Source organism: Haliotis cracherodii, unplaced genomic scaffold (genome assembly GCF_022045235.1).
Source record: "Haliotis cracherodii isolate W230 unplaced genomic scaffold, xgHalCrac1.p SCAF_15, whole genome shotgun sequence".
Taxonomy (NCBI): domain Eukaryota; kingdom Metazoa; phylum Mollusca; class Gastropoda; order Lepetellida; family Haliotidae; genus Haliotis; species Haliotis cracherodii.
Window position 1 is genome coordinate 8,022,583 of NW_027266270.1, and position 14,522 is coordinate 8,037,104.

The following is a 14,522-nucleotide window of genomic DNA, read 5'->3' on the forward strand; positions in this document are numbered from 1 at the left end:
CCGAACTATGGACAGATATGTGTGAAGCTGAGAGGAAATGGTGAACATGTAAAAGATCTCAAAAAACACATTTTAAACACATATGTGTGACAAAGCGTAAAACGTGTGACAAGTGTGTACAACAAGCCAAGATTTAGAGAGATCATGTTAAGAGAACTGTAAGCAGTCTGGACGAGTTGTGTACAGCCAACGACAGTGAGTTCGGGCGGCAGATAGAGCCTGTCTGTGTGGGTGGTGATAGACGTGAACAGATTCCAATGAAACTTGTCACTGACGATGGACATGTCATCAAGGATAGAAATGTTGTTTTGGAAAGATGGAAATCCGACTTTAATGTACTTTTAATTTTAAGTGTAAAAATGAACCCATCAGTACGAATATACCTAACAATAATAATCATGTCTTATTTAACGACGCTATAAGCCTGTTTGAAGTGCGATTGTCTTTGTTGAAGCAAATACAGGTAAAGCTGTAGGTGTTGATGAAATTCCAGTTGAAGTTCTTAAAGTTCTTCATCGTGTTTTTAACTTGTGTTTTAATACCGGAAAAAATCCAAAAATATGGTCACGTGGTATCATTAATCCAATTCCAATATGATCATCATTGGACCCGATAAATCCTTTGTACTGCAGAGGAATCACCTTGACAACCGCAATATACAAACTGTACTGCAGTGTTCTTAATCGAAGGCTACAAGTTTGGACAGAATCTAACAATATTCTCCACGACGCTCAAAATGGTTTCAGAGGAATAGATCAACCGAAGACCATGTTTCGTCTCTGACATCAATTATAGAAACTAGAAAAATCCCAAAAATTGTCCTCTTATATTGCCTTCATTGACGTCAAGAAAGCATATGACTGCATAAATCGTAAGATCCTATGGAATAGAATATCAGCGTGTGGTATCGGTAGTAAAGTGTTTGATTCTCTACAATCTTTGTATAAAGATGTGAAATGTTGTGTATCTCAAGCTGAGATTGAGACGGAGACCAACTTGGAACAGGAACCATTACAAGATCTGATACCGGAGCCACCAAGAAGGACACTAGGAGAGTTCTCCCAACTCCGCCACCTAGGAGATCCTTGAGAGAGTGCCACAAGCCTGCATGGATGACGAGTGGAGATTACTGTAAGAGTATGGTTCAACAACATCAAGAGATTGGAAATGCAGGGCATCATTTCTCAAGACTTTGGCCGAAGATGGACTCTTGCAGAATCTTCCAGAAGACGCATACAGAGCCATGTTGTCTTTGATCACTGGTTCTACCAACCCAGCCATGTGAAATTGTAAGTCAGGACGACGTTTCTTTTGACAGGAAAGATTGTTGCAGAATGTAAATAGTGTGTATTTTAACTTACGTAATTTAAACTTAGGTAAATAACTGATTTAAGTATGGTAATACTTAAACTAACCTGAGCACTCTCTACTAATCCTTAGGTAAGGTACGGAGTATAGTTATGTAAGGTCTTTAGTGATCTGGTCCAGCCACAGCTTGGCCAGTCATTGCCTATCCTATTGTTTCTGTAGCATGTGACTAGGTTTTTTAGCTTTAAACACTTCAATATTTCTCTTCTCTGGTCACTGATGCATTACAACTCTGCAAGATTCACAGCACTGCACTGATTGGAGTACGTTCATTTAGACTTCTTAAGTATATATGTTTATCATATGGAGGTTAGGATCTGATATTTTAGTCTTGTTGAGTTCACTTATCATTTTAATTGCATATTTGTTATAAAGTATAATTTTCAGTTTGATCCACGTGATACGCAAAGTTGTAAATATATTACTTATTCATCAAAGTCATGATAACATTAGTGAGTATTGTGATATTAAGTCATTGCTAGAGTAATCAATAAGAATATAGTGTAATTAGTGTTAAGCAACCATATTGTTATAAGGTGCCTTCAGTAATTTATATATTTTATAGCTTGTAGCTGTATCTGTTAGAATACATTTATTTTCAGCAATAATTTATAGCTAAAAATGTAATAATATATTGTACAGTATTTTAGCACAGTATTTTAGTCTTGAATGAGTTAGTTGATGATTAAGTACATAGTTCTTTGAAAGTGTTGGTAAATATGTACTGATGTAGTGCATATACATATTAGGTTAATATTACTGTGTGTGTATGTGTGTGTATTGTGTGAATGTGTGTGAGAGAGAAAAAGCATGTCTGCGTGCGTATTATATGCATTTTACTTAATTGTGTTATTTCATTATTGGGGCATAGAGGCACATATAAAGCCATACTGTTGACATTGACGGAATGAGCCTGCGTCCCTGAGACGGAATTATCATTCATATCCATATCGTGTAGGGGTCTCCATATCCCCACCTGAACAGACAGAATAAATCCCATGAACCCCCCAACAAGTATTCGTCGTCATTCCAAAGACGTGATACCGCTGTAACATACATTTTAGAAATCCGTGTGTGTTAATTTTGGTAACAATAGTTTATAAATAGTTTTAATGATCAAGGTTTACTGCTAACAGCACATCTAGATTATACCGCCATGGCACGTGCAGCAGCTAAGTCAGCAAGTAGGGTGCTGGGGTTGCTTCTATCTAAATATAAAAGTATTGGTGGTATGCATTTCAATACATATACAAAGTTGTATGATACCATGGTGCGGCCTGTATTGAACTATGGTGCTTGTCTGCGGTCAATGCTGTACATCATAGGGCCATTAGATTCGTTCTTGGTATTGGTAAATATGCCCCAAATGTAGCCGTTAATGGTGATGTAGGTTGGTCACCACCTATTGTTAGACAGTCGATTTGTACTGCTAGACATTTGGGTCGTTTTAAAAATATGCCTTCTAGACTTAAAAAGTATGCATTTGTTTGGGCCGATGATTGTGCTGCAAATAATTGCAGAAATTTGAATTTTTGAATACAATTATTTTTTTTTGAATTTGGTTTATCTCAGGTTTTAAATACAAATTGTCCTGTTAAGTCGTTATATGTTCATTTGTAGAAGATAAGCATGCCATGAAGTTACCTTCGCCAATGCTGACAATGAATTTGCATGGACAGGTGTTACACTCTAATTACGGTCACTTTCACCGTAAAAATCGCCGCAATTAGAATTTGATTTTTTAGTTATAAATAAATTGATATCACTTAATGTGTGTTTGTTTATTGTTTAGCCCTGCACTCAGCAGTATTTAGGTCATGTGAGGGCGGTTTGCAAATAATATAGTCTAGACCAGACAATCAAGCGATTGACATCATGCGCATCGGTCAATTGGAATAAGATGATATGCATCAACCAGGTCAGCAAGCTAGAGCATCCGGGGGCGGTCGTGTAGCCAAGTGGTTAAAGCGTTCGCTCGTCACGCCGAAGACCCGGGTTCGATTCCCGATATGGGTCCAATGTGTGAAGCCCATTTCTGGTGTCCCCCGCCGTGATATTGCTGGAATATTGCTAAAAGCGGCGTAAAACCATACTCACTCACTCACTCACTAGAGCAGCCGTATGTTGCCTCTTACCACAAGCATGACTAATTGAAGACCAATCCAATCCAGCATCTTTGGGGAAATTTTCAATGAGTGAGTGAGTGAGTATGATTTTACGTCGCTTTTAGCTATATTCGACAAATATTACGGCGGAGGACATTGGCTTCACACACTGTGCACATTGTGCACAGTGTACACATTGTGGGTATTCGAAAACCCACAGCCCCAATTTGATATGGTGACATTTATGTTATCGTTTGAGTATATATGCGATGTCATAATTTCCTTTGTCTAACGTGTACAGAAAACAAACGTATACACACATTGGTGTATCTTCTGTGCACCCTGTAGTCCTGGAACCTACAACATAAAACCCTTCTGTAAAGTAGGTCTTGAGCCATTGGTGTGTGTGTGTTATGTGTGAGTTGGGTTTAACGCCGCTTTTAATAGTATTCCAGTTATATCGCGGCGTGTTAGCTTAATGTGGGAGGAAAGCCCGAAGTGATGTAGGTCTCAGACATTTACCACTTCGGTGAAACCCACGAGCACGGGTATGGTGCTGACAATCCTATAAACATCATCGGGGCGAACTGGGATTCGAACCAACAATCATAGCTTTCTGGCGTACCCAAGGGATGCAACTCTGCACAGCGAATCGCGGCGCCTTAGACGACTGGGCCACCCGTGCCCCCTGAGCCATTGGTAGTTACATTGCATGGCAACCTCGGGTTGCTTGAAACGAGAATGTTCAGGTGAGAGGAAGTGAAATATAAAGATACAACCCATTTCCATAATCGTAACATACAGCAGAGTCCAATAAGTGATTCCGACATTATCATAAGCATGTGTTTATGAATCACTATTAAACCAGGTGTTCGCATCCTGCTCCATCTTTGCCACTTATCCTTAACACATGCAAAGGCAAATAGATTGTTCACCTGTATAAAAGGGAACATCAACATAGGGAATTACATCGGACATTTTTCATGTCATTTATGCGTCAAATTTGGAATTGTCGTCCAAATGTGTACATAACACGTTTTGAAAGCATTACTGAGGCGAAGAAGGTTGTAACTCTTATCAATCAACTTTTGAACAAGAGTCCTATGACGCTCATTAATATCTTTGATTAAAGAGCAAACGTTGTGAAATGTAGACACCAGAAATGTTGCGAGCTGCTGGGATATTGTTTGACATATAGGGAAAGTTGACTATTGGAAAGTTGACGTCATCCCTCTTGCCCTACAGTCTTGATGACAGTTTTTGGTCATTTTTTATGCATATATCTAAACAATGAAACCGATTTGTTTTAACTTCAAGCGGACAAATCAATTAAAGGGAATTACCTAGTTGACCATTTAGGGACGATATCAGATCATCAATATACCTGAAGTACCATTCTTGGCCAAAAACCCTTTGTTTGATTTTGCAAAGCCCATAAGAAATCCAAATCATTATGCACATAGAAACACTATTGGTGCACATGGGTATGGTGACTTTTATAAACGTCCCGTCCCCATGACTACACATACGTAGATCATGTTTCACCAAATAATGCACATCATTATATTTCATTTGCTGTTAATACTAGTATATATTTTGATATTCCCCACCAATCTGTTGACTAACTACATGAAATAATAAGTCAAGGCAGACGTCCACTTTGTATTTATATAATTCACTGAGACGTTTCGGTACAGCTACAAATACCTTTATCAAGCATCAACTAAACAGAACATGAAATACAGACATTCAGAGTCAGTGTTCAGAGTATCTACCAGGTATAACAGTTTACACCCAGCACAGTACACTAGTCTAAAGATAAACTGTGGAATGTACACAACCTGTTTAACATGGTATGACGTCATTGTGCAATCAAAATATTGTGACGTCACAGTAAGACGCCTAATGTTGTGTGGGGTGTGCGTGGCACTCATACAGGGATACAGTAAACTATGGTTATTACTAACACAACGGGACAATTAATTTTAGTTCGTTATAGCTGTTTTTCGTTATATGCATGAATACAGTAAATGAACGGGTACAAAAAAAAGTTCATATCAGTCATATTATTATAAGCGTGTTCGTTATACACGTGGTTTACAGTACAGAAATACGCATTATAGTGGCAGGATAATGTACAATAATTGAATTAAATAAATCAAATTACCAAAGAGGTTGATTCATCATCTGTTATGAATCAGATCCGATGGAAGACGAGACATCCTGAACACCATGGAAGACGTTTTACAAATACCACTGAACAAAAGAGAAGATGTGTTCATAACACTATAATGTGACACACTTTTGCTAATTGCTAGACATTATCTATATATGAATTAGAACGTAACAATATATGTCATATTTTACGAAACAACCAGTCATTGAAACAATAATGAATATGTTTAAACATATCTTACAATCTATACAAAAATGCAAACTTTTATGGAGCAATAAAATATTACTTGGTAAAAAGAGTCATTATGGGTCAAATACAATAGATTATTTAATAACTTTCGATATGATGCCCAACAGAGCCTAAAGAAATAACAGAGATCAAGCTATTTCAGCATGTTAAATTATCTTTGCGCCAGGAGTTTATTGGAATGTACATTTTAGTGGTGGAACCTCAGGGTTCTATTTGTCTTCAGAAAATTACCAAGGGCAGAACCAGCCTGACTTTATTTCTGTTTATTTCCTTCCTCCACTAAAGCCGGTTATTTCAACATCAGAGTGGATGTCTATGTTCCAAATCCACTCCGTTGTTTGGACATGGAGCCAAATTATGTCGCCATACCAAAGTTTGCTCCCGCTGCAGTAGGACCAATGATAACACTGACTGCACAGATACTGTCAAATGTGCAAACTACAGCAGTGATCACATGTCCACTTCTAAATCATGTCCCTCTTTTGTGACACAAACTAAAACTCTAAAACTGAATATCTCATTTACAGACGCGAAGAAGTTGGTTACAAGTGAATCAATCACTTCCACTGTCAAACAGCTATTAGCTGGGTATCAACTGATCAAAAGATTTTGTTTCAAATAGATGCTGACATCTGTACATCACCTTCTTCGCAAGCTGAACCACTACCAGAACCTTTACCTTTACCACATTTGCACCTTTGCCAGAACCTTTCCTTCAACCAGACTGTGTACCTGAAATAAAAACTAATAAACATCTCAAGAACAAAGAGAACAAACAACGACGAAAGGAAGTAATGGTCCTTAAACATGATGAGGAGCCTTTGTCATTGAATGTTCCTCTGGAGGTTCATAACACCTTTGAACCTCTAGATATGGAGGTCACTCCATCGCTACCATTACAGCGTAGCGGACCTTCCCCCGCTCACGATCTCCAATTGAGCCTCCATGAGTTGCTCAACCAATTTAATACAATGGAATTGTAGAGGACTACGGAATAATTTTAATGATCTTCAGCTTTTAATTCACGATTTCAAGCCCTCCAGGGGATGAAGCAACTGTGGGATCTTCAGGCTGTTGCAGTACGTGTAACATTGAATATTGTTTTTACTTTGTGTTCTTTGTATGTACCACAATCGTACTCTGTCCGATAGGCTGATCTTCAGGCACTGTATGACCAACTCCCTAAGCCCTGTGTTATCATTGGAGATTTGAATGGCCATAACCCGCTTTGGGGTAGTAATGACAGCAATTCAAAAGGTAAATTATTGGAGAAATTTCTCGTTAATAACGACTTATGTATTTTCAGTGATGGTTCTGAAACATATCTCCATCCTGCAACTGGAACGTATTCTTGTCTGGACTTGTCAGTTGTAGATTCTGATTTACTGAGTGAATTTGAATGGTCAGTCCACGATGACCTTTGTGGAAGTAACCATTTTCCTACCGTCTTAAAATCTGTGACACCATCTGATGTACCTCTGTCATTGAGATGGACTTTTACTAAGGCCAACTGGGCTTCATATGAAATGCTTTGTACTTACACACTAAAACGTGATAAGTTTGTCAATGTTCCCGACCCTATACAACTGACGAACTGAATAAAATAGCTGAAAAATGTATTCCGAAGTCCTCCGCAAATCATACATTATCAGCTCCTGAAACATTTACCAGAATCATGTTTGGAAACCTTACTTTTAATATTTGATGATATTTGGACATTGTTCCCATACTGAAACCTGGACGGGATCATACCGATCCATCAAATTATAGACCAATTTCATTGACTAGATGCGTTTGCAAAACCATGAAACGTATGGTACATGGTACTTGGAATCTAATAATTTAATCACAAATATTCAATGTGGAAGTGGAGTCCTTTGAGTCATTCTTTAAGAATGCCATTGTTAACAAACAGCATGCAGTGTCTATCTTTTTTTATCTGGAAAAAGCATATGACACTACATGGAAGCACGGCATTTTAAAAGATTTACATGACTTTGGATTGCGAGGCCGTTTGCCTCAATTTATACCCAAGTTTTTAGCTGACAGACAATTTCAGGTCCGTGTGGGTTCTACCCTGTCTGATCATTATAATCAAGATCAGGGAGTCCCACAAGGCAGTATCTTGTCTGTCACATTGTTTAGTATTAAGATAAACAGTTTATCAACAGTTTTAAATGATTCTATTGATGCTTCGCTTTCTGTGGATGATTTTAATATTTCCTGTCTTGGCAAATACATGCATACTATTGAAAGGCAACCACAGCTATGTTTAAATAAAATTCATATATGGTCTTTAGAAAAAGGCTTTAAATTCTCCAAATCTAAAACAAACTGTATTCATTTTTGCAGAAAATACAAACCTCACCCAGACCCGGAATTACTTTTAGATGACACACCTATTACAGTTGTAAAAGAAGCAAAAATTTAAGGTATAATTTTCGATCATCATTTAACCTTTTTACCCAACATAAAGTACTTCAAGAATAAATGTCTGAAGGCTATGGACTTATTGAAAGTTGTTTCAAACTCAAAGTGGGCAGGGGATCAGAAAACCCTCCTCCAACTATACAGAGCACTTATCTGTTCTAAACTTGATTACGGCTCCATCATTTATGATGCACTGCTGCATTAAATTATCTTTAAGTATATCTCTAAATTACGTTCTAATAACTCGAATCAAGCATGTGACTGCATTCTTAATCCCCTATATGGAAATCTCTACAATAACAAACCATTTGTTCTCCCTCCACATGGAATAAGTCTACGTTCTGATATTTCTGCTGCTAAAATAAATCTTGATTGTATAGCCCCCACTCAGCTTTTGTCTTCTCCGCCATGGCAGTTAGTGAAGCCAGTGGTGGATCTAACAATAACTAAACTAAAGATATCTGAAACCAATCAACTTATTTATCAACAGGAATATAATCAACTACCAAACAAATATGATACTTATACATCTATATTTACAGATGGATCAAAGGATGGTGACGCAGTTGCTAGTGCCACCATCATTGGATCCTGGACTATATCATCTAGAATTGCTGATAACTGTTCCATTTTTACAGCCGAATCAAAAGCCATATTAACAGCACTAGAATACATCACTAAACAATCAAAACATAAACAATGTATTACATTTTCCTATTCTCTTTCCTGTCTTTAGGCAATTACAAATCAGTCTACCAAAAATTCACTTTTAATCGAAATTCTTGAATTATAAAATGAATTTGCTACTGGCCAATACTACATCGTTTTCTGTTGGTTACCCAGTCATGTTGGAATTACTTGGAACACAATGGCTGCTGCTGCTGCAAAAGCAGCACTCAACAAATCTGTGACACCGCTTCTTATTCCATACACAGATTATAAGCCAGTGATTGGATCATATATCCGAGATCTGATGCAGAAGAAGTGGGACACCCAAGTAGGTATCAATAAATTGCATGAAACAAAACCAACATTAATTTTGGCTACACCTACTTGGGTTGTCAGTCCAGATTTGAAAAGGTCATAATACGACGATGTCATATTGGCCATAGCAGGTATACAAATGAATATTTATTGAAAGGTGAGGATCCTCCATTATGTATCCCTTGTGATGAGAGAATCACAGTCAAGCATGTCCTGTTTGACTGTTGATTTTGCCATCACAAGGGATACTTATTTTAAATCATCATCTATTAAGGATTTTTTTAATAGAATAAGTTCTCATTTAATTATTGCTTTTTTAAAAGATATTGAACTCATTGGTAAATTTTGAGTTTTGTAGATAGTTATATACTCACACGCAAAAGAAACGCAAGTCGAGTATGCAGTTTACATGTTATTTATTTTCAACAGTAAAGACACGAAATACTTATAGGGCAAGATTGACAAAAATTTGACTGAAGACAGTTTAATGGATTAAAAGGCAGATGACATAATTGGTTTTTTTCAAATGTTAAGGGCTTACACAGTTTCGGGTCAATACCCAAAATGTCAGTCAATACCTGGTGTGACCACCATTAGCATAGATCACTGCCACACATCTCCTGTACATTGATCAGACGATTTGTGAAGGCCCTAGGGATCCTCCTGCACACATCCAGAGCAGCTGTGCGTAGTTCATCGTCAGTTGTAGGGACTGGGCACACATTGTGCAGAAGCCTTTGAACCTCATCCCACAAGTGTTCGATGGAGTTCAGATCAGGGCTGAGGGCTGGCCACGGTAGAACACAGATGTTTTGTGTTGTTGCAGAAAGGCCAAGGTAGCTCTGGCAATATGGTGACGAGCGTTGCCCTGCTGGAAAATGTGTTGTTGATGTTGTGCAAAAAATGGAACAACGTGGGGTCTGATCACGTGGTCGTTATACCACTGAGCAGTGACGCCGTGTCCCCGACCTTGACCAACATTCAGAAAGCACATGGGTCCATTAAGTCCAATCCCTGCCCATATCATGACGCTAGGTCCACCCCATGGATCCCTTTCCACAACGTTTCTGTCAGCGAAACGATCACCTCGACGCCTCCAAATTCAGACTCTTCCGTCCGCATGGGAGACACAAAAGCGACTTTCATCAGAGAAGATGACACGCCTCCACTCACGATGACGCCAATTGTGATGACCCTGTGCCCACTGAAGTCGTGCTTGTCGATGCCGTGGTTAGAGAACAGGACGAAGTGCTGGTCGGGGACATCTGAGGTTGTTGGAACGGAAACGTCGGCTTATGTGTCGATTATGCGTTCCTATGGTCGGTCGAGCACTTTCACTTGCAGTTAGGAATGGACGTCGCTGGTGTTGACGGGTAATCCGCCGATCTTGTCGAGGTGTGGTGACCCTAGGATGCCCGCTCAGAGGAAGGTCATCTCTGGTCTGTGTAGCATTGTATCGATGCAGGAGACAGTAAATTGTGGTTATGTTAACATTGAAATGACGGGCAACATCTTTGACAGATTCACCAGCTTCCAAACGTCCGATAGCCTGGTTTCTCTGAATTTGAGTTAGGCGTGGCATCGTTGACCAAGGAGTGGTAAGTCCACTTCGTTTTCGCGAGAAATGGGTGCATGTTACCCACATATTCATTGAAATGGTGCGTTTCGGCGATTCGTTTTTAATGTTGCATTTTCACTCGGGGCTTCCAAAATGCAACCAAAAATATTGATAACTTCATCAGGCTTCACTACATGCTAAAACTCGTATCAATTTATGGTTCCGTGTTTGTTACCTATTTGCTTAAAACCACTTGCGTTTCTTTTGCGTGTGAGTATGATTTAGAATATTGGTAGTGCATAATTTGTAACTAAAATGGTTCGTGGCTGTATCCTCAAAGGGAGTTGAAATAGTGTAAAATTATTGTCGACCTGAGAGGATATTTAAGATCACATCCTTCTAAGTACCTTTATTCATGCCACTGTTTTAATCGTAGTGTTTTTGTTATTTTAATTGATGGCTAATATCCGTATCATCGCCAGCAGCTAATGGGATGGTGTAAATCTTGCTGGGGAACCGTGCAGGTCGCAGAAGTATCGTAAGTCCCCACGGTCCCTAGTAAGGTGGCCTAACTTTGGTTGCTGGTGATCTTACGCCCATTTTTATATTGTATTGTTGAATGATAATGTATTCTTTTAAATATTCTCAACTAGATTTAAAATCGAAACTGTGATAGTCTATATAGCTTGTTATTATACTGTCCATCATTGACAGCTTTTTATACAATATCGTTATAATTATTATAACTGTTTCGTCACGATATGGCTGAAATACTGCCGATGGGACGTTGAATTTTACTCACTCACTCTCTCTGTACAAGGATAATAAAATTTGTTTGTTTGTTTGTTTAACTCAACAATATCCCAGCTATATATAATAGAGTCTGGACCAGACGATCCAGTGATTGTCATCCTGAGCATCTATCTACAATATTTGATTATGAAGACATGCATCAACCAAGTCAGTGCGAGCCTGTCCACCTGATCCCGTTTGTCGCTTCTGACACTGAGCATGGGTTGCTGAAGATCTATTCTCTAATGATCTTCACAGGTCAGGATTATAAGAGATGGCACAGAACTTAATTCAAGTATTGCTGCTTGAAAACCACCCGATACAAAAGCTAAATAAACAAAATGACTAGATGAAGTAATTAACACAAAATATGTTCTTACTTTTTCCGAGTTTGGCAAAAGACCTTCTTTTTCACCACAAAGAAAACAGCAACTGCGATAAAGCATGTCCCACCAAGACAGGACAAGACAACAGCAATGATCTTCCATTGGGGTTCTATAAACAAAAACAAATAGTGTATAGCTACATGGTTTGTAAGAATCATCGGCCAAGTGGCGAACAACTTTAACTGTGCACTTGATTTGGCTGTACACTAATGTGTCATGGAGACGTAGGAACTAAACTGCGACTATCGCCCCAACGGATATATCAAGGACAGGACGTGAACAGATGTACAAACGTACAACTGTTACGGGAACTAGTGCAGCAAAGAGAACTTCTGAGCCATGGAGGTGATTTGCTCAAAACATCCCTATCAACATTTGTCAAGAAATCAAATCAAACTATGCATTTTATATACTTGTATGTTGCAAATAAACATACTTTAAACTGAGCATGAAGTTAATGTTAGTCACAATGTTATGAAGTGACCTCACCACGTACAGGGTTGTAATTTTTTAATTAATGATGGGTCGGTTATAACTTATAACTATCAGTAAATTACTGATAACATCTGCCATCTTATTTACAAGTCAAAATCAAAGCCGAAGGGCAATTCAAAGTCCGAGTTCAGAAAATGAGTTCTGATAAAACATTAATATAATTGGAGAAAACGGCACCACATTTGTCCCCAGTTTGTCCCCAGTATGTGTGAGGTATTCTTGAGATATCAGTCGTACCTAATGACATGATTATGGACGTGGCTTTTCCTATGTGTTGCAACGTAAGATGAGTGTCATGGAACCATTGTGAGGAATCCCCAAGACCAGAAGGAAGTGATGGAAAGTTACATGAAGTTCGTGATGACCCCAAGTAGGCAAAAGGACTAGATGAGACAAGACCTCCAAGGATAAGGACACAAACGTGAAGCACACCCCGTTTCATTGACACGCCCATCCGGTGGATGAACTCAACCAATATTGTCCTTAGACCATTGGGGGCGATTCCCATGGCCAGAAGGATGGGTCATTACTTGAACTTCACGAAAACAAATGAAAGCACCAAGACAGATGAAATGACTGACAGCCGGTGAGACAAAGACAACCGAGAAAGAATACACACATTCAGCTCACCTCGTGCAGTTTGGCGCCCATCCGGTAGATGAACATGACACGTGGAAGCTTAAGCGATAGGACGTCTTGAGATGAGTTCTAGTTTATTAAGTTTAGAGTTAGTCTCCAAATTATTAAGATCAAATGTCATGACCATCTCATAAGGCTTCAGCTACATAATCCTGAAGAACTCAAAAGCTACATCGGTACAGCTTTCTAGTCACACGGGCAAAGACGAAACTAACTTTCGTGAGAGGAAAATTGATTTCTCTCAAAGTTGAATGCACTAAGAATGATCGAATCACGTTTAATACACAATCCTCGATATGAATCTGATGAGACCAAAATGAATACAAATATCTCTGATGAATTTGTTTTGTTTGGATTTCCATGTTTGCATACAAACATAACTGCCTTTGTGTTCTGCTTCCATGTGATCAAATGCAAAGAAAGCCTCAAAAAGATCTGGAAGTGAAACATGAAAAGTACACAAATTACGGAGTAGGGTATTTTAAAACTGGCTAAACAGTGATGATCATAAAGAGTTTAGATATGACATGTAATGGGTACTTTGCATTCTTGTTGTTACTTTTTTCTGTATCTCCCATATACTTTACTAGTTGTACCCAAGAACAAGGTCACGCTAATGATTACTGTTACAGAGATGACAGGCATGATGAGAAGTAGCAAAATAGCCAATTTGATTTTTGTTAATTAATTGAGATTAATATTAGATTCAGCAGCACGTTGTTTGTCTCAATTTTATTTTAAAACACACCATCAGAATATATATCTCTTCAATCATATTTTACCTGAACTCTTTTACTCATATATATATCAGTATAACAGATTTCGTTTTGTTTTAAAGCAATAAAATCGCTATTCATATTACAATATATATGTAAATATAAAACGTCAACGCCAGAGAATAAACAATTATCTCGATAATTTGCAGACACAAATTTCATTAAGCGCATATATATTGATATAAACGCGTTAGGTTCAGACTAAATATATTACAACATGAAATCAAAATTGACAATTTCTTTCCATACAAGAATTTTCTTTGATTTATCTCCCTGACGCCAAGCAAATTCAATTTATTGTTAGCAGCTTTTAATTTGAGCCTTCTTTCCCGCAACTTACCGTGATCACGTTCAGATTCCGCCTCCTCATCTGAAAATGTTTTGAAATTAAAATAATTACTGCTAATGGTTTAAATGGTACACATATAAAGCAATATCGATATTGATATTTATTGGATTCATTTATGAAAACTGTTTGACGAGCCTGACCACCCGATCCCACCTCTTACGACAAGCATAGTCGCCTTTTACGGCAAGCATGGGTTGCTGAAGACCTATTTTACC

At 38.3% G+C, this 14,522-nt stretch overlaps 1 protein-coding gene across 1 annotated transcript in view; it reads right to left on the minus strand.

The window, feature by feature from the left end:
* Positions 1-5,237: 5,237 nt before the first annotated feature.
* Positions 5,238-14,522, minus strand: part of LOC139462226 (sushi, von Willebrand factor type A, EGF and pentraxin domain-containing protein 1-like) — a 104,845-nt gene continuing 95,560 nt past the window's right edge. The window contains exons 24-26 of the mRNA XM_071243820.1: positions 14,299-14,328; positions 12,043-12,157; positions 5,238-6,630 (exon numbers count right to left, since the gene is read on the minus strand). Coding sequence (XP_071099921.1) covers positions 6,513-6,630; positions 12,043-12,157; positions 14,299-14,328 — 263 coding nt within the window. The 3' untranslated portion in view covers positions 5,238-6,512. The remainder of the gene's footprint in view (positions 6,631-12,042; positions 12,158-14,298; positions 14,329-14,522) is intronic.